At 40.3% G+C, this 25,204-nt stretch overlaps 1 protein-coding gene and 1 pseudogene across 11 annotated transcripts in view; one reads left to right on the top strand and one right to left on the bottom strand.

Annotated features, from left to right (window-relative positions):
* PAM (peptidylglycine alpha-amidating monooxygenase) overlaps positions 1–25,204 on the bottom strand; it is a 174,931-nt gene that overhangs the window by 133,370 nt on the left and 16,357 nt on the right. For all 11 annotated transcript variants that reach the window (XM_055429805.2, XM_055429804.2, XM_055429803.2 and 8 more), the window contains exon 3: positions 3,633–3,690. In XM_055429805.2, coding sequence (XP_055285780.2) covers positions 3,633–3,690 — 58 coding nt within the window. The remainder of the gene's footprint in view (positions 1–3,632; positions 3,691–25,204) is intronic.
* Positions 23,534–23,881, top strand: LOC129558557 (small ribosomal subunit protein eS26 pseudogene; annotated as a pseudogene).

Here is a 25,204-nt window from a genome sequence, read left to right on the forward strand (position 1 = left end):
TTCCTATGTTGTAATAATTGTATTCTTGTCTCCTAGAATCCTGCCAGGCTGTGATTTCCTTGAATTTGTAACATACCACATCCCCAGGGCTAGCCCAATAACTGGCACATAATAGGATTTAAAAAATTTTGCTGATTTATGAACAAGTGGTTTTTCTTAAAAAAAAAAAAAATTATTCCCTTATATTCAAACAAGTACAGTTTAAGACAAAAAGGTACACTGTGTACTATTCAATATATTGCCTTAGAAAATGGGCAAACAAAACACTTTTTTAGCATCCTAAATAGGCAAGCAGTTGCTGAGTCCTTACCATACCTGCTGGCTTTTATACATATATATTTTTAATTTACTTTTTAATTGGACTATACTTGCTTTATAATTAGGTGCTAGTTTCTGCTGTACAACATGAATCAGCTACATGTATACACATAAACCCTCCCTCTTGAGGCCCCTCACACACACCTCCCCCATCCCACCCCCAGGTCATCACAGAGCACGGGGTTGGGCTCCCTGTGTCATACAGCAGCTCCCCACTGGTTGTCTGTTTACACATGGTCGTGTGTATATGTCAAGGCTGCTCTCTCAATTAGTCCCACCCTCTGCTTCCCCTTCTGTGTCCACAAGTCCATTGTCTATGGCTGTGTCTCTATTCCTGCCCTGCAGCATTCAAAAACTCTCACAGCACAATGAAAACAAAACATAAAATATATATATATATATATAAATATAAAATAAAAATCTTAATACAAAAATATTATTTCATATTAAAATATTTTAAATATGTAACATATAAATATAATAAAATAAAAATATATTATATAAATATAAAATATTTGTTAAAAAATATCTTAAATGAACAAAGTTTTATAGGTCTTTACAAATCTTCATTTTTAATCACATTTAATCTTATGATAAGGTGCCCTGAGACCCAGAATTTCAGACAACCCACAAAAAGAACAAAGTTTCATTCATGGAAAAGCCTTGGTTACCCCACAAGTATTACCTTTCACTTTGGGAATTAGGATACATTGTGTATAATTACCCTTCCAACATATAATCTGTACATCCAAGCCCTTTTCCTTCTGCAAATGTTTACATCTTCATGTGTATTGGGTTTTATTTTTTAAGACAGTTTGCAGTTTACTTTTTTTGCAGAACTGCCCAGAGTGTTCCAGTAAGGAATTACGGAATACTTGTTTCTCGTATGAGGAAGACAGTGATGTGCTTCTGCTCTATTTCAGCTCCTTCTATCCATTTGATAGCTTCGCCCCCTTATTCTCCGAGTCATCCCCATACCTACATCTGTTATGATTTGAATTGCACACAGGTAAGCAGCAAACACACAGTAAAAAGCTTGGGCATGTTCCTTAACCTCTCTGACCTTTTGCTTCTGTAAAATAGCTTAAATATGCTTAGTTTTCAGTATCTTAGTGTCTGGCAAGTCCTCAGTAAACGATGGCTGGTAGTGGGTTGACTCGAGGAACAAGTATTCATTTAATGGGACCAATATTGTCCTAGGACCTGATTAAACCACAGACACAGATGTTTCTATCTCTGTTTCTCTATAAAAACAGGACAACTGACAGTGTCGTTCTAAGAATTAATGAGATTACACATGCAAATATATAAATAATTATTTGGTACTTCTCTTTGGTTTTCAGTTTTCCAGTTCTATTTGGCCCACACCTTAACTTCTGTGGTTGCTGAATTATATAAACAATGGCAACCAAAAATCTCCTGGGGGTGGTAAATTAAAGGATTAACACTTAAGATAATCATGTTTTGAACAGATGACAAAATGATTAGTCTTCATGCAGTCCTCCCAGCAATAAAGAAGAAATACTGAAGATATTGCATTGGCCAAAAAGTTCATTTGGGTTTTTCGTTAACACCTGATGAAAAAACCCAAAAGAACTTTTTGGCCAACCTGGTAGTTGTAATTCTTATAAGATCCTTCAAGTTGCCTAAGAAAAATAGACAAACATTTAATACCCTGGTTCTAACATAGCCCTTTATGTGTTTCCTGTGAATATTTTTCTTGACTGAATATACTGACTTGTACTTTCAACTTTAAGTTACGTGAAAGTAAACACATTTCTATTAGCAGCGCAATAACACATTCCAGGATATATATTTATAGGCCTTCGAGTCACCAGCTCTGACATCATTTACCACTACCTCCAGAAACAAACCAGGATCCTATTAATGTGAGACCCGTAATACTGCTCTAAAACACAACTACCATATTTACACAGGTGTGTAGAGTGGCCTTCTCTTCAAAAACAGGAGCAATCAAGTCTACCCCAAACTCGGACAAAGAAAATACAAAATTAGTAAAGAAAAACCTCAGGTACAGTTTCTTTTTAGCAAACATTATTTTCTCCTAGGCTGTCAAATATGTGGATATGATTGAGGAAAGCTTTACTGTTAGTACTTTAATTATGAATTTATATCCTAAACCACATTTAGTGTTACTCAAAGCATGACAATTAGAAACTTAAAAATTAGTTTTGTCCCTTTTAAAGTTCAGGATCTAGAAGCACCAACTTTCTAACTTTCTTCCTAATAATATTCAACGATTACACAAAGGAATGTCAGTCAGGCAATGCTCAGCTTTCCAAGGTCTGACTTATTTCTAGGAATTAACTATGGAGCAAGTTTTGTTTAGAGAATGTTGATACAGGCTGTATTTTCTGTTGTGACTGCCATCAAAATGTGTGAAAAAAAAAAAAAACAGATGCACATTGTTCTGGCTTTGAAGACCTGTAATATATTTTTCTGTGAAGAGCACCTCATGAAAGTTCATCCTCTGATGGCCCCAAGGCTACAATACACAGTTTGTGATTCACATAATCGCCATTTCAGGCAGCCCACTTGAAGGTTAGTTTCAAGACACCAAAGTACAAACTCTCGTTACCAGCACTTTCTCTTCAAAATCAACTTCTCAAATCAGAAAAGTAAGGGAAGGGGGGCAAATCCATGAATAATCTGCCAATCACACATCTTCCCCAAACAGTTGGAAGTCTGTCATAAAGGATGTTTAAATTAAAACTACCCAGACGAAAACAGATGGTGCTCTGTCACATTTCCCGTCTGACTGAGAGGATCAGCTGGGGAAGGAGCTGTCGTTTAAGTGTCCTCTGGCTCTACAGACGGCAGAGTCCGTCCTCTCCCTCTCCCTCCCTCTTATTGTCTACTTCTTCCACCCCTTCCTGCCCATCCACCTGTCAGACAGGGAAACTCTCAGATCCCCCAATGCTGATTCTAAGTGCAGCCGATTTATAGCAAGAACCAGCAGGTAAACAGAGGGTCCACTGAGTGGAGCGGAATGAAGATCCAGCCACAGACAGAAGGCCCACCCTCTACGAACGGGCCACACGGTACTCGTGACCACTGGCATCTGCACGCAGCCCCTTAACTACCGTTCCTCATGAGTCTCTCCAGATAGAGTTTGTAAGCTTGTCTCTCAGTGGCTCACTAGTGGTGTTTCTGTGTTAGGCGTTATCAACGCGTTTCAGAAACCGACAGAAGATTAACGCGCTCATAACCATCAAAGAGAACCTTTCACTGATCTCAGACAGCTGCCTTTCCTTCCATGGCCCACCCCTCTGCAACATCCAATTAATACTTACTCACGAAGGCTTCCTCATCCATTGGCAAACGCACTGACATGCAGAAGTATGTATCAGACTGTGAAAGAAAGAAAGACACAAAATTCAAATTAAACTGCTGCTAATGAAGAAGAAATAACTTGTAAAAGCATGGGCTCTATGGCTGAAAAAGGACTACTGGTCCAGCAAGGTGAGGTTATCTGTCAAATGCTGGGTGCCAGGTGAATGCAAGGGCTAACTCTAGAACATAGGTACTCTTAACATTTTTCTATGACTCTCTTCTAAATGCTATGTATAAAATCCCATATATAATCCTATTTGTAAAATGATGCTAAATCCTATTTATTAAAATAAATTTATGAGTAATATTTCTAGTACTGTCACAGTTAAAACGTAACATTTTAAACACTTTGACAGAAACAGTAAAATATTTCAATGCATTTGATTTTAAAATGTAGGAGTTAGTTTTGACCATCTTTGCTATATGCCTGGAGAATCCCAGGGACGGCGGAGCCTGGTTGGCTGCCGTCTATGGGGTTGCACAGAGTCGGACACGACTGAAGTGACTTAGCAGCAGCAGCAGCTATATGCATAATATTAAATTTCCAGAATTACTTTATTGAATTATTAATTTAACAGAATTTAAATATTAATTTCAAAGACAGTGAATAAAGGGTGGTTTTAATACATATATTTGGTTGTTCTCCCTTTAAAATTTTTATGTAGAGCATTGAAGAAATCAACATTAATTCAAGTTATTCTTTCTTTTCCAGTTATTATTATCTAAGTTGTTATTTTCCAGTATTAAATATACTGACAACAAGATTTCACTGAGAAAAACTGCAGATTAAGGATAACGGGGATCTGCTGATCTATGCATTCACTTTCTTAATGAAAATCCATGGGCAGTGAGGCTTGTGCTGTGATTGGTAACATACCCAATACAAATAGAGACTGAATCCATTTAATAACTCATACTTTATGGATTATTACTGCACAGTGGTAGAATCAAGAGACTCCACAAACACTGGACAGAGATCATCTGAGTTTCTTTCAACCTACTGGTCAGTGCCACAACTGTGAAATTTGAACCTCTTTTTTCACTTCTGTGTTGCAAGGAGATTCAAATACACATCAAAGAAATATCTTAAAATTATAAAAATTACAGAAATATGATTCAGTCTTTATCATTACTTTTGTATACACTATTTCTTCTAGTTGAACAAACTGCTTCATTTCTTAACAGACTTTATAATTAGGTTCACTTTTATTTTGGTTAGAAGGAAACAGGTTGGGAGATGTAGCTTCTATATCCAGAACCTAAGAAATATACTAGCAAATATTAATAATGCTTAAAGATCTTACAGTCACATACAACATGACTCATGAATATTTTCCTATCTTTGAATTACTAATGTTACAAAACAGACCTATTCTGTTCTAACAGAAATAGTAATAAATTCAAGATTCCCTTCTATTTGATCATCCTGAGCTATGAGTATTTCAGGACTGAAAGATATTAGTGGCTGCTATCGTTGCTGTTGTGGACTTTCCTGGTGGCTCAGACGGTAATGAATCTGCCCACAATGTGGGAAACCTGGGTTTGATCCCTGGGTTGGGAAGATGCCCTGGAGAAGGGAATGGCAAGCCACTCCAGGATTCTTGCCTGGAGAATCCCATGGACAGAGGAGCCTGGGGACTACAGTCCACGGAACTGCAAAGAGGAGGGCAAGACTGAGCAACTAACACATACACATAGCTGCCGCTGCTGCTATTTCCAGCCAACAGTGACTGAATTCTTACTATGTGCCAGGCACGGTTCTCAACGTTTTATATGTATTATACCATTTAATAACAAAAACAATCCAAAATGATAGGTGTGCGCGTGCTCAGCTGTTTCTGACTCTGTGCGTCCCCATGGACTGTAGCCCACCAGAGCTCCTCTGTCCATGGGATTTTTCCAGGCAGGAATACTGAAGTGGGTTGCAATTTCTTCCTCCACGGGATCTTCCCAACCCAGGGATCAAACCCAGGTCCGCTGCGTTGGCAGGTAGATTGTTTACCCCTAGTGCCACCTGGGAAGCCCTAATACGACACAGAGATACTCCTTTAAAGATAGTAGGAGGAGTAACTAGCATCTGTTGAGAGCTTTATGAGCAAGCACTACTCGAAGCACTTTACATGTATCGTATAACTCCTTCGATCCTTAAAACATTCCCACGATACAAGTACTACTATTATCCTCATTTCACAGATGAGGCAGACCAATGTTTAGGTAACTACCAATCACTCTAGCCAAAACCTAGCAGTACGCAGATCGGCTCCTGAAGCCCTCTTAGCGCAGTTACTTTAGAAGGCTTGCGACTGTAAATCCTTCCTCTGCCTCTGTGCGTTGTATATCTTCCACCCAGAACTGGCTTCTCACATCAAGGAGATAATTCTGCCCTAGTTCTTGGCCAGTGGTTGCCTTGCTCTAATTTACATCACTGCCTCCTGTCATAAAGATAGGACCAGTTTGCTTTTCCTCTGGAGAAGTGCCAATCAACAAATCCAGATGGCCTCGTCACCTGGACTAACCACCTCACCCCCCTCAGTGCCTTTCCCTTAGTGCAGCCCAGCCTTTAAAACAAGGCCTCCTGCTTTGCATTTCAGCGAAGTTGAACTCAACTCACGCTGGACCTCCTTCCTTATTTGCAATAGTTTTTTACTGGGAAAAAAAAACTATCCTTCCCACTTTAACCAGTGACCATGTGCATTAACGAGTGAAGAAGCTGGGATCTGAACACAAGCAGAGTGCCTTAGGAACCACAGGTCACTCAAAGCTATATGAACAATCAATGACTTAGAAGCGAATACCAATCAAAAGTAAATTTAAAGTTGCTAAGTAAACACTTACAACAAGAAAGGAACCAAAGGCTGCAATGAAAAGCAAACCAAAGAGAAGTTCTTTTAAATTTGTACTTCTAATTTGGGGGTTTTATTTTACCTTTGATTTTATCATAAGCCACCCTCAAGTTGTTTTTGGAATAGACAAGTTATGGGTGTAGATACGCATGTCAAATTCAGCAAGCCGGTTCTTTCGATTAAAAACAAAAAACTAAAAAACTAACTAATTAGATGTAACTAATAATGGTTCAGTCAGTTCAGTTCAGTTCATTCGCTCAGCGGAGTCCGACTCTTTGCGACCCCATGGACCACAGCATGCCAGGCCTCCCTGTCCATCACCAATTCCCGGAGTTTACTCAAACTCATGTCCATTGAGTCAGTGATGCCATCCAACCATCTCATCCTCTGTCGTCCCCTTCTCCTCCCACCTTCAGTCTTTCTCAGGATCAGGGTCTTTCCCAATGAGTCAGCTCTTCGCATCAGCTGGCCAAAGTATTGGAGTTTCAGCTTCAGCACCAGTCCTTCCAATGAATATTCAGGACTGATTTCCTTTAGGATGGACTGATACAGAATAAACAGAACTACTATTTATACTCAGAATGGATGAAAACCACATTTAATTTTTGCTCTTATCATCCTTATCATCAGCTGCATAATTCTAAATGACTGAATAGCTCGAGAATGTCTTTCTTATATAGATTTTTATTTCTTGCTTCAGTTCAGTTCAGTCCAACTCTTTGCAACCCCATGAATCACAGCACGCCAGGCCTCCCTGTCCATCACCAACTCCTGGAGTTAACTCAAATTCATGTCCATCGAGTCGGTGATGCCATCGATGGACATGAGTTTTTTTTTTTTTTTACAAATGAGAAAAATGTTTATTAAGGGAAACAATTTAACAATTCTCCCTAGCAGAACTTGACAGACTAGGGCACAGCCTGGAGACAATTACAGTTTCAGTCATTAACACACTATATAGTGCTGATTCTACAACTGAAAAGTTGCTGAAGTTTGTGACATGCCACTATAAATGTAAGTATTATTAAAAATTACAAATTGTTTGGTGATGCCATCCAGCCATCTCATTCTCTGTTGTCCCCGGCTCCTCCTGCCCCCAATCCCTCCTAGCATCAGACTCTTTTCCAGTGAGTCAACTCGTCACATGAGGTGGCCAAAGTACTGGAGTTTCAGCTTTAACATCAGTCCTTCCAATGAACACCCAGGATTGATCTCCTTTAGAATGGACTGGTAACTTCCCTAATAATAAGAATATGTTCAGATTTCAAATGTTTCTTTTCTATTGTGTTAAAGCCAGGTTTTTTTTTTAAGAAAAGAGAGAAAAGATGACAAAGGTCCTCCACAGAATAAACAGTATCCTACAAAATTATTTTTGAAGAGTGTATTAGACACTGCGTCAATGGTCTACTATGCACCATCATATGCTCCATTTTCAAGACAAATAATAATTCTGTTAGAAAAAAGGTAAAATTCTTCTTTTCTAAAAAATTAGCACATTAAAAATTACAATGTGTATCAGATCAATAATTAGCCTTCAGCTGAAAGCTCTGAAGATCACAGCTCAATAGAACAAAGAATAACAGAAAAGTAATTATTCTTTTCTCTGCAACTATAAAAAGTATCAGTGATTTTGTTCTGAAGTATTCTGGTGCCACAGTTGGGTTTCTAGAATTAAGCTGAAAGCTCAAGTTCTTTGAAGAAATGTTTCTAAGGGTCACTTACATGGTTCAATGGGAGAAGCCAGATCTTCAAGGTCTGTCTCCCTTAGGGCGGCTGAGTAAAAAAGTAAGCACATTTCTGTGTTACTTTATTTTCTTCTCACAATTATGCTGTGAGGAAGTCTAACAGGCACTGCATCTTTTTTATAGAAATGAAGACTTTCACAGAAAGGTTATCGATCCACCTAAAGCCAAGTAGTTAGGGTCAGAATTAGGATTAAAAATCTTCAAATGTATGCCTTCAAGATGATTAGAAATCACTGTGCATCTTTCTTGTCACTTGCTTGCCATGAAGTTTTAACCCCGTTAAACTGTGATTCTTGGGAGTCTTTCAACCTTCGTATCTCCATTTTTCTATGAGACTAAGTCTTTGGCCACCTCATGCGACGAGCTGACTCACTGGAAAAGACTCTGATGCTGGGAGGGATTGGGGGCGGGAGGAGAAGGGGACGACAGAGAATGAGATGGCTGGATGGCATCACCGACTCGATGGACATGAGTCTGAGTGAACTCCAGGAGTTGGTGATGGACAGGGAGGCCTGGCGTGCTGTGACTCATGGGGTGGCAAAGAGTCGGACATGACTGGACTGAACTGAAGCAGTGAGTGGTCAGTTTCAGAATTTAAGACCACAGTGACGTGTAATCACATAGTTCACTACAACCAACTCTCTGATGAGAAACTTGTTTTTTTTTTAAAGCAAACCCTGTGAGGCAACAATAGTAAAAAAAAACAAACAAAAAAAACTGGATTCATACATCTCTCAAAGTAATAAAATTATTATATCAATGATACAAGTAACCAATTGTGATATTTTTCAGGATGAACACCAAGAACGATATTTAACAGTATTCTGATTAGGTAAATATGACCCCACAATCTTAATCATTCAACATTGCAAACAATTCAACTGATTTAAACATATGATCAGTACTTAGCATATGATACCTTGTAAAAGGTAGAACATTTATTGGGCCTTCTAACTTCACTGTATTAATAGAACCTTCCATCATAATTAGTTATCATGATAACATCACCAGGTATTATAGACATTACTGTAAAGATGGAGGGAATTCCGTGGTGGTCCAGTGGTTAGGACTCTACTTTCACTGCCAAGGGACTGGGTTTGATCTATAGTAGGGAAACTAAGATCCCACGAGACATGCAGCATGACCAACAAGTAAATAAATAAGGATGAGAAAACTGAAGTTCAAGGTCATTTGCAATTAAAAAGCAATAATTCTTAAGAAACTTCCGAAATAGAATTTGACCCCAGTTCACTAAAGCACTTCTCTTTCCACTACAGAAAGATAGCTATCAAAAGGTTGTTTTTCCAGCCTCTCTGATGTTTGAAAAGGCAACGTCAGTTCTCAGACACAATGTCGTCGCTCATTTGATTCATGGGATAAGGAAAGAAATCACAGAGATAAAATTTAAGAAGTTTTAGCCCAAGTCTCTAAATTTTCAAGAGGACCTGCAAACATTTCATGAGAGCTTGTTGACGAACTGCAGTGAACTACAGCCGCAACTATTTAATTTTGTCATCATTCTGTTTCTGTAAGGTAAAGCAATTTGAAAACCGACACGTAATTCAGATCAATGTTTCTCTCCAACACATTCTAACATTCTGGAGACACAAATACGGCACCTAACTGCCCATTATAATAGTTTTTTTCATTTGAACACACTGTCCTAGAAAGGATGCTTCTATAACTCAACCTAAACTGCCAGTGCAACCGTTCACAGTTTTCCATACATCATCATCATGAGTCTTCTTTTTCTCTCCGTGGGAAAAACGCTGTCTCTGTGCTTGGTGCCAGGGGACTGTCTGTAAAATACTGTGGATTCAGACTGCTCACACAAGGCTCAGATGCACAAAAAGGGAGAAATAACGTGAATGTACATAGCCATGTCTCCCCTTGCTATCTTTTATGGCACATCAGCCAAATCTGAATCAGGAGGGATATGATACTGCTGATGACTCTTTACTGCTGCTGTTGGAAACTCTCCAAGAAAAGCACATTTTCCTGACAAAAGAGGGTCGTGTGGTAGAAATGAAAAAAGAAGGAAAACACTTATTACTAAACAACTCCCATTATATTCTATTATTACCCATCTTAAGCCAAGAGGTCTCACGTAGACAATACAGATCAGTAACACTTTGCTTACAACATTTAAAAACAAAACGTTCTTTATTTTAATTTAGTCATTTGTGAGACAGAGACGCAGTGAATTCTACGGAACAAGTAGTTAATAAAATTGACTCCTTATGTAAATTAATATGGGACAGACAAAACCACCTGTATACAATTGCACATGAAAACTATTCACATAGAACCAGTAATTTTTGTTTTGGGGAACCAGAGGTACCATTCAGATTCGAGTGTTGAGCACAATCATTTGATCCTGTTTGGATAATATCCTCACATGCCTTTTATTGTTCAGGCTTAAAGAATCCCCACAGACTACCTTTCTAAAGGAGACTATGCATTGTGATGATACAAACAGATGTAGAAACAGACAACACGACTGAGCTTTGCCTGAATATGGCCCTTTTGCTTATATCTGAGGCCATTTGCAAGTTGGTTGTTCTCTCTAAGTGGGCCTTAGAACTGTTACACTGTGAACTAGGTGTCCGGTAACTTTCCTCAGGTACCCTTTGTTACAATAATCAAGCAGGGCAACCACCTCATGGTGGCAACGGTGACTCTGTGCCTTAGAGTGATTATGCAGAGTAGGTAGTATCCCTCCTAACTCAGACCATGCACAGTTTAAATCGGACCGAGACAAGCCCCATAGGACCCATAAAGCCCTACATTTTTATACAGTACCTATTAGCGTTCAAAATGCTTGAATTCTGCAAAGTAGTAGAGAAAACCTCAGGGGCTGACACCAGGGCTGTCAGACCAACAAGAGCAAAGTACAGAAAGTGATCAGGCCTGTTAGATAAGAATTTTGGTTACGAGAGAAAGAGAAAGCAATTGGAAAATACTTTTCAAAGCCTCTTTTTAATTGATACAGATACTAGAATCAAACTTCTATTTCCCAAAGCAATTGACTCAGTGGTGTTTGTACTTTCAACGTTTTCCTAGAATAAAAGAAAGCTCGGGCAAAAGAAAAGTGGACAAAGCAAGTATAATATTTTTGGTGTCAAAAATTCAGGCTTAAAAAATCTGACATCAGAATTTAAAGACACTTAATTACAGATAAAATTCCTTAAACTTTCACTTTTGAATGAAGTCTATTCTAATTTTCCTTTTCCTAATGTCTTTCTCTTACCATATAAAAAAGATATATGTCCTCTACTTATTAGGCTCTGGCAGAATAACCAGACTTTATGTTAAAACACTCCCAAATGACTAAAAAGAGAGTGCTTTCCAAAATTCTCTACTTTGTTCCTTACCATCTAAGCTATGCTCCATCCTCAGCAACTTTTTGGATGTTTGTCTCAATCTACAATACAGTCTTGTTGTAAAGGGCTTCCCTGGTGGCTCTGCTGGGGAAGACTCTGCCTGCAGTGCAGGAGACCTGGGTTCGATCCCTGGGTGGGGAAGATCCCCTGGAGAAGGGAAAGGCTACCCACTCCAGTAATCTGGCCTGGAGAATTCCATGGACTGTATAGTCCATGGGGTTGTAAAGAGTCAGACACGACTGAGCGACTTTCAATTTCACAACAATCTACAACACAATCTTGTTGTAATAATGTCTGCTAGCATCCTAAGTATTTAGAATAACACCTGACACATACTGGAAGCTTTATAAATAAATATTGGTTGAATTCTGTATGTATCTTCCTCTCTGGCTGGCTGGAAATAAACTCACAGTTTAAGAAAGGCTGAACTGAAACCTATATTACAGATGCCACCTAATTAGGGTTTTATACAGCATCACTTTTTCTTATGAATTTTATCCTTCAGTTGATTCATCCCAGAATCCCATTTGCATTTTTAAACTATAATCACACTGGGCTGATGATGACAAGATTCTCAATGCCAAGTAGTTCCAATGGAAGCTTCTTTCCTGGCAAGAGCTTTTCTGTGGGAATTACAAATCTGTGCAAGCAAACGAGGAAGGAAAAAAAAATATTTTGGTGGGGGAACATCTGTCTTGGAGCGCTCACACGCTTTCATTTAAGAGGAAGCAAAGGGAGCACACTAATAATGGGCTATCATTAATCTCCCAAGCACAACAGGTGGTGACAATGGCTGCATCCTGGCTGGCTTCCTGGTTGCCAGGGGGGCTACGTGAGAGGAAACTCCTGCTCTGAACAGGCGTTGCTGCGGACCTTACCACTCGTCTCCCCCCAGCTTAAGGCCAGTGGTTCATGCTTTTCACTACATTTCCTGTAATACGAAAGCAGTCCGTTTTCTGAACCTTTTCCCAACCTAACTGCTCCCCCGCATGTTTCTCCCCTTCGGCACAGATGGTTGGAAACGGACTCTGTCCAATCTGTTTGGAGATGCTGCAGAACAAAAAAGGGCTTCCCAATCACTATCCCCCAACACCAGATTTCTTGCTAAGTGGTTTAAATCTGATCTGGGGACAAGAGAGGGAGGTGGAAAAGAAGCTCTAGACTTGGACGGCTCTGTCAGATCATTTATTAAATGAGTTGTATTCTACTCTCCTAAAGTTTAAAATGAATCACCAAAGTGGTATCCATAATTTCCATCAGATACCATAGTGGCATTCACAATTTCTGTTCTTTAGGGGTCTGCTCTCATATATCTTGGAGAAGGAAATGGCACCCCACTCCAGTACTCTTGCCTGGAAAACCCCATGGATGGAGGAGCCTGGTAGGCTGCAGTCCCTGGGGTCGCTAAGAGTCGGACACAACTGAGCAACTTCACTTTCACTTTTCACTTGCATGCATTGGAGAAGGAAATGGCAACCCACTCCAGTGTTCTTGCCTGGAGAATTCCAGGGACGGGGGAGCCTGGTGGGTTGCCGTCTATGGGGTCGCACAGAGTCGGACACGACTGAAGCGACTTAGCAGCAGCAGCTCATATATTTTGCCGTAGTTATCTCATTAATATTTGCCTACCTTTTCCAGTAGTCATGTATGGATGTGACAGTTGGACTATAAAGAAAGCTGAGCACTGAAGAATTGATGCTTTTGAACTGTGGTGCTGGAGAAGACTCGAGAGTCCCTTGGACAGCAAGGAGATCCAACCAGTCCATCCTAAAGAAGATCAGTCCGGAGTGTTCATTGGAAGGATTGATGCTGAAACTGAAACTCCAATACTTTCGCACCTGATGCAAAGAATTGACTCATTTGAAAAGACCCTGATGCTGGGAAAGATTGAAGGCAGGAGGAGAAGGGGACAACAGAGGATGAGATGGTTGGATAGCATCACCGACTCAATGGACATGAGTTTGAGTAAACTCTGTGAGTTGGTGAAGGACAGGGAGGCCTGGCGTGCTGCAGTCCATGGGGTCGCAAAGAGTCAGACATGACTCAGTGACTGAAGTGAACTGAACCTTTAAACTCTTTTAATGTCTGTGTAGAAATCCATTCTTCCATCCTTCTACTCATGCGTCCAACAAATATATATGCTGAGCAACTCCAGGAACCAGACACTGTGCTAAACTCATAAAACTGTGAGAAAGAAGTACACATGGTTCCAGCCCTCCCACAGTTTGGAGGCTACTTGTATAACAAACACAAATCACACAAATAAGTATTATTATACGTGTACTGTTTTAAATGACACATGAGAGATGTGCAGGTCACTACAAGAGCCAGGAATTCCAAGGAAAGGGTCTTCAGTGAAGGGAGGTGGCAACTGTTCTATAAATAGGAAACAGCATCTTCAAAGGCCCTGCAATTGGAGAAAACTAGGCTTGGCTGAGAAAACACAAACCAGGACATACAGAAAGGGGGGACATGTTTTAACTTAGACTGGAAAAGTAGATGTGGCACACGCTGCAGCACTTTGTAGTCCATGTTCAGGACTCTGGTTGTTTTGCTTTTCTTGACAGCAACAGAAAGCCAATGACAATTCTTTTTGTGGGGAACTGATATGGAGGCGAGAATTAATTAGATGAGACTGGTAAAATGTTACATAGTTGTTTAGAAGATTGATGATAGTAGCTTGAAAACAAATTATAATGGTAGAGAAGGAAACAACAGGACAGATTCTGGAGATATTCAAAAGGTGAAATAGACATGACTTGGGAGTGGATTTGAATAGAAGGAAGGCGGTGGTGTTGAGGGTGATTCCTGGTTTGCGTAACTGAATACAGTGGTTTGAGTAGCTGAATGGTGGTAGCATTCATTAATACATAAAGCGCAAGAGGAACAGTTTGGAAGATGATGAATTTGTCACTGCACATATAAAGCTTAAGAAGCTTTTGAAAAAACCTACATGTAAATGTCAAATGAGCAGCTGGGTCAAATGGAATTTGAAGGAAAGGTTGGTCAAGAGATATAAATTTATGTGACATGTAAGTTGGACAGGGGTATGAAAGAAGCTGCTCTATGAGAGGAGAGAGGAAAACAGAAAAGAGAAGGACGGAGCTGGGAAACAGCAAAAGAAAGAGCAGTCAGGGATTTAGAGAAAAATCACAGAGGCATCATAGCTGTCTGCCACGCAGGAAACCCGGGTTCAGTTCCTGGGTCTGGAAGATCCCGTGGAGAAGGCAACGGCCACCCACTGCAGTATTCCTTCCTGGAGAATCCCATGGACAGAGGAGCCTGGAGGGCTACAGTCCATGGGGTCGCAAGAGTTGGCCATGACTTAGTGACTAAACCACCATTACATCAGAGAAGTCAGAAGGAGAGAATGTTTCAAGGAGGGTGCTGTTGATAATGTCACTAACCAAAATCCATGTTGACAGTGTTCTCCTGGGGATGGCTACTGAACAACATGGGCATCTACTTTCCTGTGTGTTAATATTCCTCATTTATTTGAGGAGCCCAGGTCCTCCCTGTAGCTCCCTCTATGAGGCCTATGACTGTGAGACTCTGGCCAAGGTCTTCTCAAGGCACCAGCTACATTCGCTATCCAAGTTACCCACAGTCCCTCCAGAGCTGTCCTCTACACTGCCTCCCAGGAAAGAAATGCCTGCAGGGACAGTGGGTAGCAGAGTTGCCTCAGAGTTTCCCTACCAACTCCTTCTGTGATGGTCACAGAGCCCAGGGTGACTTGGGAAATAGGAAAGAAGAAAAGAACACTGACAGAAAGAACAGAGAAAGATTTAGAAAGGCTGATGGAAAAAAATATCAGCCAATGAGTCAATTTCAAAAATGCCAAATATTCAAAATCAAACAATATAAGGAAAAATTATTTGAAACAATACTGGTATTATATAAGCTCCAGCAGAGTGTAGTGCCACCATGCAGTGACTCTCTCTGCCTGCTGATTTCCAATCTATGAATTTACTCTTATTCTGCAGACCAGTGGTGTCAATAGACACCTGAGAATCTGAGTGCTTGATGTACCCTTCTAGCACACACTGATTTTAATTTCTCAAAACGTATTAAGCACTAATGAGGTCACATACTATGAAAGTACATACTGTTCAGAGAGTTAGAAAAGAGTAGATATTATAATAGGCAAGTTTTAGTAACAATCCAATAGACTTTAACATAACTGTATAAATGTTACAAGTTCTGGGCAAGGCATTCCATATTTGTAAGCAGACTGATAGTCTGATAAAATGAAATTAATATATTAAACTGTTGTATTCACACTCTGCAAAAAGCAGAGACATTACAGTCATGTATGGATATGAGAGTTTGGACTATAAAGCAAGCTGAGCACTGAAGAATTGATGCTTTTGAACTGTGGTGTTGGAGAAGACTTTTGAGAGTCCCGTGGACTGCAAGGAGATCCAACCAGTCCATCCTAAAGGAGATCAGTCCTAGGTGTTCATTGGAAGGACTAATGTTGAAGCTGAAACTCCAATACTTTGGCCACCTGATGTGAAGAACTGACTCATTGGAAAAGACCCTGATGCTGGGAAAGATTGAAGGCAGGAGGAGAAGGGGACAACAGAGGATGAGATGGTTGGATAGAATCACCGACTCAATGGACATGATTTTGAGTGAACTCTGGGAGTTGGTGACGGACAGGGAGGTCTGGCGTGCTGTGGTCCACGGGGTCACAAAGAGTTGGACATGACTGAGTGAATGAACTGACTAACTGATTCACACTCCTCTTCCAAATAAACCACACCTGGTTCCCTAGCAGCCATTCTGTTATCATGGCCCCAAGAAACGGGATAGGGCTAATGCTAGCTAAGACAGAGAGAAAACATGACACAGCAGACTACCCTTCCAGGCAGGAGGAGGAGATAAAAGAAAGTGTCTGGTTAAGGAGAAATTAATTTCATAGTCACAGATGAGGTGGCAGAACTCATACAAATAAAAGGAACAGAGTCCATAGGCCCTGTTCATTTGGGATCTCTCACTGTCCAATGCCATTCATACAAGATCACCCCTTTTCTGTACATTCAGGTATTATCCTCACAAATAAAAAAGGGAGGAGGGGAAACAGCCTGATCAAAAGTTGAGCAGATTGTCTTGACTCCAAAGAGAGTGGGATACCTTCAGTTGATACTATTAAGGCTTTCTTCCCTTGTTACTCAGAGAGTCAGGGGCTGAAGAAGGTAAGATCAACTTTAAAAATTAAAATCCTATTTTCTTTGCATACTTGAATATTAGAGTGCAAACTGAGACTGCTTCACACATAAGCAAGTAATAATTTATAAATTAATGTATTAGTTGTATTTTTACTTTTTGTTATGCATTGATAACTGGTATCAGCAAAGTGTTAAGACTGACTGATAGGTTTCTTGAAAAAGAAAAGATGTAAAATATGCAAATCATCTTATAAAGCTCAAATATTTTTATGTACTCATGGCACCTATTAGCAGAATTTTTGGCCTGAAAGATGATTAATTTTTTTCATTTTATTGTGGCACTTAAAATTGGCACAAAGATTTTTAGGAAAGCAATATGGCAACACGTATGAGAAAACCCTTTTTCCCTTAGAGTGAACTGAGCACACAGTCGTTAGGACATATCACAAAGGCCACAGTAAACCAAATACATGCCACCTCAGTCAGATGTAGGAGGTCTAATCAGATGCTAATCATCACTAAGAATAAATCTGCAAATGACAGAAGACTAATGGCTTAAGCTAACAGAGATGGAGGCTTTCACATAATAAGTCCAGAAGTAGGATAGATGTAAGAATGGTTATCTCATGCAGCAGCTCAACAATATCATCAAGGAGCTAGGTTCTTTCCATCTTCCAGACTTGCCATATTCAATATCTTGCTTTCTATCTGTTGAATTCTTTCCTCGTGGTCACAAGATGGTTACAGCAGCTTCCAGTATCATAGTCTCACAAAGCAATTCCCAAAGGCCAGCAGAGGGAGAGTCTCTTCCTTAAGGTCCTTTACAAAAGCAAAACTTTCCCCAAAGGCCTTTGTCTCCAGTAGAATTCCCTTCACATCTAAATGGCCAGAACCGTGTCACATGTCCATCTCTAAACCAATCAGTTGCAAGGGAAGCCTAATCAAGATTCATTTTCTGGGCAAGGGGAAGCCAATGCTGGAACAAAACTGGGGTTCTGTTAGCAAAAAAGGGAGGAGTTATATGAGGGGTAGGCAACCAATATGTCCTGACAAACACATTACTGAAAGCAAAAACAAAGCCTCCAAAATTCTAAATTTAACTAGAAGTAGATCATCTTTGGGTGACTTGGTCCATTTCAACATATTAATCTGCAATGGTTCAGAATATTTGGAACCCTGTCTTCCTGTCTAATAAAATAACTAGGTTGAAAACTGCATCTTCAATTAGACATTTTCTGCTACACCTCTTAACTAGATGCGACAAGGCATTTAGATATAGGGATCACAAATGGATAAAATACAAATTCCCGGTTCGGCAAGCCTGACAATCTCGAGGGAAATGAGACATGGAAAGCCAGTTCAAATCTAAATTAAATAAAGGCAACTGTGCCTTCTGAAAACTGAACTCCTTTCTTCAGAATAACAGGTATAACCGGCAGAGGGTACTTATGTTTATGGATGAAGTCATATATTTAAATATAACGATCAAGCCATTCTGCTTCTCTCCACCTCCCTTATAGCAATTCCGTGACTTATTCATCTTCCTTAGACTTCCAACTCATAAAGAAAACATTACAACAGATTTGCATCCTTTGCCTTGAACTTCTAAGAGGAACTATATAATCAAATATAAAAATGTTCTTTGGAATGTTCTCTGCTTTTCCTTTTGACTTCATAAGCATCTATTTCAACATCAGGCCATTACAATAAGGCTCCTTGTTTGCTAGTTTGTCTCCTGCTATTGGACTGTGTTTTAGAGCTGAAACCCTGACTTATTCTTGTTTGTATTCCCAAAGACCACCTGGCATTAGCACTAGGTCTGCAGCGAATGCTGGCTGAATTAGTTTGTTGAATTTTGCCATGCTACATCACTAGTAACCTTTCATAAAGGACCTAACTCTACAAAAATAGCTCCAGAGCATTGACTCATTTTTTCCCTTCAAGAATTTTATTTATGCTTTTTTGAACCCAATGTAACCACTGTAATTTTCCAACTTCCACTGAGAGACAACATTAATAATTCAAGACAAGGAATGATGCTACAAAGGTTGACTTCTCTTTGCACTGAAACTCTCTGGGGTAAACACCTGTCATAAAGTTAATGGACTTATTATTATAATGAACCAAATAGCTGTAGAAACTGAAAATGTCCATTTTCCAAATATGTTTTTACTTGTCATTAGTTCATTTTACATTATAAACATAAACACAGCACTTCAGTGCATCCTTCTTTAAGTCAGTTTGGAAATTTCCTAACACAAATGAAAAAAGTAAATTCAATGTTTTACAATGAAATTCAGCTTTGTTTTCTTATGTTTTCTCAGATACACACACTCATATAAACGTACAGCATGATAAATACAAAAAAACTAACTAACCCTAAATTACCATCAATGTATCAGTTCAGTTCAGTCGCTCAGTCATGTCTGACTCTTTGCGACCCCAATCACAGCACGCCAGGCCTCCCTGTCCATCACCAACTCCCGGAGTTCACTCAAACTCATGTCCATCGAGTTGGTGATGCCATCAATGTATAATTAGGTTTATATAATCAGTGGCCCTTAGTTGATGCTAAAGGAAAACTTGATCTTCTGTGTCCAGCAGTTTATAGAATATGGACTACAAACAATATAAACTGAATTCAAGAGTGATCAAATAGTTTACAAGGGAAGCTTTCTTTTTATAGAAATATTTCCAATAACAAATTCCAGAGGAATGACAGAATTAGAATACTCATGATATGTGACTTCTAATGAACCCAGGCAATGATAAACATCCATGGCTGCTAAAACCATAGATGAAAAGTTGATAGGTAACTCTACAGTGGATTAATCAATCTCACAATTCCTAACTTAATAAGAATAACATCGTAAGAAGAAAGACAATCAGACATTATACGCTTTCTGTTGGTACTATATAACATCACCTATGAAATATTCTTCCCAAAACCCTAACCTAAATCTGCTCAAATCTTTGGCTGTATCAGTATAAGCAAACAAAGGTCAGAGGGACATGTTAAAGATACTTGAGTGATGCAGTCAGCAAATCCTAGAATGCAGGAAACCCTTTAGGACAAGGACCCTAAAGGAAAAAAAAGAGACAAATGAAATCTCAAGATTCCTAAAAGAGACAGGATTAAGATTTACCATGTAGACCACATTTGAATTCTGATGCAAACAAAGCTACATTTAAAAATATAAACCATCAGAGAAACTTGATGCTGACTAGATACTTGATGATATAATGGTGATAATAATGGTGATTGTGATTACATTTAAAAATGAAGTAGTCACCTTTTGAAAATACATGACAAAGTACTATGAAATGAAATGATGTCTAGAAGATATCTGAAAATAATTCAGTGTGTGTGTGTGTGTGTGTGTGCGTGCACTGGGAGGACTATGGATAAAACAAGAATGACCACTGATGGGTACATGGGGACGCATTATTCAAGCTCATCAATTTTGTATATATTAGAAATTTTCTATTAAAATGCTTAAAACTAGAAGATACAGTTTGTCCCCAAGAATCTTTGATACCAACAGATCAACCAATTAATGTAACAGCCAGCAAACTGATTCTATGTATATTTTGCTCCTAGGACATAAAATTTGAAAGGAAAAGCTCTTTTCTTAGAATCTAATGAAGGAAACAAAGCTCACCACTAGGAAATGGTGAAGTGTTGAGTAAACTCCGGGAGTTGGTGATGGACAGGGAGGCCTGGCATGCTGCAGTCCATGGGGTCGCAAAGAGTGGGACACAACGGAGTGACTGAACTGAACTGAGCTTTGGGTGAAGGGCCAGATGAGAGATAAGAATTCAAAGAAAGGATGATCTGGTCCCAGATGGGTCCCTTGGCTGGGCCTAATACTGAGAGGTTCTTCTTTCCTAACAAGATTAAGCAGGAAGTGGGTGATACAGACAAGATAACAAGGGGACGCTTGTCTTACACCTTTTAACTCATGTCCAGATTTTACCACTGGTAATGCACACACTTAACCTATTTTACAGATCTTGCCGTTTGTTTTCCTGTGAATGGCACTGTATAGGGCAGGTGGCACAGCATCATTTCTGTAATGGAAGCATTCATTTTCCGTGTTTACTGTTTAAGATGTATCAGTCAAGATCCCCTGAGGAAACAGAAGGTGCAAATAAAGAGGGCAACTGAGGAGCATCTAACCAAAGAACCAAGGACACAGCTGCTGGCTGGGTGAAGAGAAGGACGTAAGGTAGGCTGAAATACCCTAGGGATTTATAAAGCACCAAGCTGTTACCACTCAAAGATGAGTGAGTCAAGAAGAAGGACAGTTTCCAAACCCAGTAACTGTTACCGCAGGAGGTGACAAAGCTATGACAGAGGGACAGGATGGCAGTCCCTGTCAATCTGCTGCTCAACAGAGAAGGAGCCGGGGGCCCAGGGGCTAAGACTCCATGCCCTCAAAGCAGGGGGTCTCAGTTCCACCCTTGGTCAGGGAACTAGATCCTACATGCCACCACTATGACCAGGCACAGCCAGACAAACAAACAAAATAAACAGCAAAGAAAGAAAAGGAACCAAGAAAATAAATCCTCGGATGTCATCCTACTGCTTTCCCATCCTTTGCCAGTCCCTCCCAATGACTGAAGCCTGCTAGAAGCCAGACAGCAAGGGAGCCTATGGATGGCACCCATAAAGGTCGGTCGCCCGGAGGAGGCTGGAGTGCCAAGTACACTGAGAGAGGCCAGTGGAGCACGTAGTATACAATGCAAATGCTTCGACATTTCTTCATGTGTTAAAAAATGATCAAACAGAAGCTCAGAAACAAAACAAAGTGACCAAGTCTTCTCCTAACATCTGAGAGGCCCTGAGCAGAGAAGCAGTCTCTCCAAAGGGGAAGACGTCAGTTAAACAAAGGTAAGAAGAAGACCTGAGCTGAAAAATTGCATTTGAACAAAACCCAGAGAGGGGAGTAAGCATGGTGGAAGCAGAAATAAGCTGGTGAATGGACAAACAGGCACAAAGGTGACATTTTAGGGAATTCTGAAAAAGGAGGTTGGATAAATCTGAATTAACCCAGATACTAAAAGAACTTGGGTGATGAGAATGTAGATTTGATCTGTTTAGATGTGATGTCAGTCACGGTGAATGAGTTGAGATGTGGCGCATAAAACCATGAGTGCAGTCTTTTACGAAGAACACTTTGATGGAACTGAGGATAAGCAATGAGGATATAGTTGGAGGGGGATGCCAGTGGAGTCTGGAACCAAACCAGGAGATGGCTGCTATTTCCCTGGTGGCTCACTAATAAAAGAATCCATCTGCAACGCAGGAGACACAGGTTCGATCCCTGGGTTGGGAAAAACCCCCGGGGCAGATAATGGCAAACCGATCCAGTACTATTGCCTTGAAAATTCCATGGAAAGAGAAGCCTGGTGGGCTACAGTCCATGCAGTCACAAAAGAGTCAGACATGACTTAGGGACTAAACAACAACAACTGTTGATGGGGTAGTGGTAGTGGAAATCCACTCATTCTCCAGCCATACGTTCACAGTCTATCTGTCCCACAAATGGACGCTGAGGCTTCTGTTAGTGACCTGGACGAGACCTGGAGGATACAACGGTGAACAAAGACAGATGTGTTTCCTTCTCTTACATAGTCTTCAGTCTGACGAGGAAAGAAAGGTATGAATGGAATAACGACATGAGCAAAGGTAAAAATCGCAGTTGTGAAGGATATTCTGAAACAGAGGAGGAGATGTGGAACCTATGACAGCTCTCTGAAAGGCAGGAGTCGGGAGGAGAGACAGAGGGGATGGTTACGGAAGGTTCTCCAAGAGAACGAGGCTTAGGTTGAGATCTGAAAGCTGGGAAGGTGTTACCCAGGGCAAACAGGAAGGGAAGAGCAAGCACAGCAAGGACACGCAAGGACCCAGGAAGGGAGAAGGACAGGGAATAAAGAAAGCCAGTGTCACTGGCTCAGAACAAAAAGATAAAAATCTGGAAGACATCGCAAAAGAAGAAATGAAAAGAATTGTAGATACCTAGAATACAGACCATTAAGGAAGTAAAACAGTCTAATGTGGTTCCAACCATTTTAAGCAAAGAGATGAGATATTTAACTACCAAATCAATCTGTACCTGCCAATGTGCTCTTTGCCTTGATGGAAGAACACAACCGTATTCTTCATAAATATTTATTAGGCACTCTGCAAGGAATTAGGGATATAGCCTTAGCTAGACAGACAACCCTCAGTATATCATAGGGGTCATCACCCTACTTGCTTTCCTGTGTGTCCCCAGGAGCAGAAGAAAATAGTAAGGTACAGATTCAAGGAAGATCTACTAATCAACAAATATTCACTGGGTACCTTTCATGTGCAAGACATGATATAAAACACTGTGAAAATAATGTCTGTAGGAAAGGTATGAGCTGGCTTCATTTCAATGGAAATTATTTGTTTGCTCAGCATGAGCATTAACTGACAAAAATATGCACCAAGATTGAATAAGATGCAGTCATTAGTTTCAGAGAGCCTTTCTTTTAGCAGGACAGATTTAAAGCACGAGAATTAATCACGGCAAGTGACAACACAATAGGTTTATAAGAATAGTGTAAATTATTGTAGCACTAGATCAGATCTCTCTGAGATCAGTCAGGTTCAGGGGGAAAGGGACCCAGATTCTGTACTTTAATGAGGCAAGATTTCAAAAGGCCTCTCTCGCCTCCGCGCTTCCAAGATGACCAAGAAAAGAAGGAACAATGGTCATGCCAAAAAGGGCCACGGCCACGTGCAGCCTATTCGCTGCATCAGCTGTGCCCGACACAGGCCCAAGGATAAGGCCATTAAGAAGGTCCTCATTCGGAACATCGCAGAGGCCGCGGCTGTCAGGGACACTTTGAAGCGAGTGTTTCGGACGCCCATGTGCTTTCCCAAGCTGTATGTGAAACTACACTACTGCCTGAGTTGTGCCATTCACAGCAATGTAGTCAGGACTCGCTCTTGGGAAGCCCGGAAGGATCAAACACCTGCACCCCGATTTAGATGTCCGGGTGCAGCCCCACGTCCTCCACCAAAGCCCATGTAAGGATCCAAGTCCTCAAAGACTGCAAGAAATATTGGTTTCTCTGGAAGGACAATAAAATGGAAATTACACTTAAAAAAATATAGGTGAAGATGTAGGGCAAAGAAGTTACAATAAGCAGAAAGAATAACATCAGGGGATTCAAAGGCATCTATTGGTGGGAATAATAAACAGGCTGAGTGTGGTAGAAAATAGGGAACTCAGAAAAAAAGCAAAGCGGGAAATAAGAGGAAAAGTGATTCAGATGGGGACCACAGGGCAGAGAATTAAAAAAAGAATGGACTAGGAAATGTATTTGATCAGAATAAGGAGTTGTTGAAGATTTCTGAATAGGAGAACAGCATGACCAGAGATGATTAAGAAAATTGCATGGAATGAAAACAGCAATAAGATAATGGAACGGTTTAAGAGCACAAGGTCTAGGGCCAGTCTTGCCTGAACTGGAGTCCAGACTTCCCCACAGCTACAACTTGCAATAAAAATGAGCTACTGATAAACACAATGTCGTGGATGAATCTCAAAAGCAGCATGCTAAGCAAAAGAAGCCAGACACCAAAGACGACACACTGTTGTGTTACATCCACATGTATATCTATAAAAGGCTAAACCAGTGATGGAAGCATCAGCAGTGGCCAGGGGATACAGGATGGGGATGAGGAAAGGCATGTCGGGGGAATGACGGGACATGAGGGGATGTTTGGGGTGAAACAAACGTCCTTTATCATGTCTTCGTGGCAGTTACATAACTGCATATTATTTGCCAGCATTCATCAAATTGTAGACTTAAAATTGGTGAATTTTTAAGTAAATTATATCTCAAATACACGGATAGAAATGAAAATATCATGCAGGAATAAAAAGTTAGGTAGTAGTTAAAATAAAAACATTGAACTTCAGACTATTTCTTCCATATGAAAAGCACGGCAGCAGGGGACTCCTAAGTCGCGATCCATGCGGAGACACAAAAAATACTACAGTCACTGGGACGTGTGTGTGTGTGTGTGTGTATGTGTGTGTGTGTGTCCAAGCACACACTTAGGAATACTGGGGCAGAACAGGAAATATTCTTGATATGAAGATAATTTCCCTCCTTTCTAAAAAAAAAATTAATCAAATAACCTTTATTGGAACACAGCATCATTTTTCGGCTCAAGGAACAGAACGATGAACGAGACAGGTAAGTCTTTTCTCTCAAGGAACGACAGAGGTAGAGATGATGTTTCAGTGAAGAGTCATGGAATGGACTCTAGTGATTAATACTCAGATGGAATTCAGATTTCTCCCCCAGGCCCACAAAAGTAATTCTGTAAATAACGGCTGGCTAAC

This window comes from Moschus berezovskii, chromosome 8 (genome assembly GCF_049115385.1).
Source record: "Moschus berezovskii isolate FMDL1 chromosome 8, NW_MosBer_1.0, whole genome shotgun sequence".
NCBI classification, from domain to species: Eukaryota; Metazoa; Chordata; class Mammalia; order Artiodactyla; family Moschidae; genus Moschus; species Moschus berezovskii.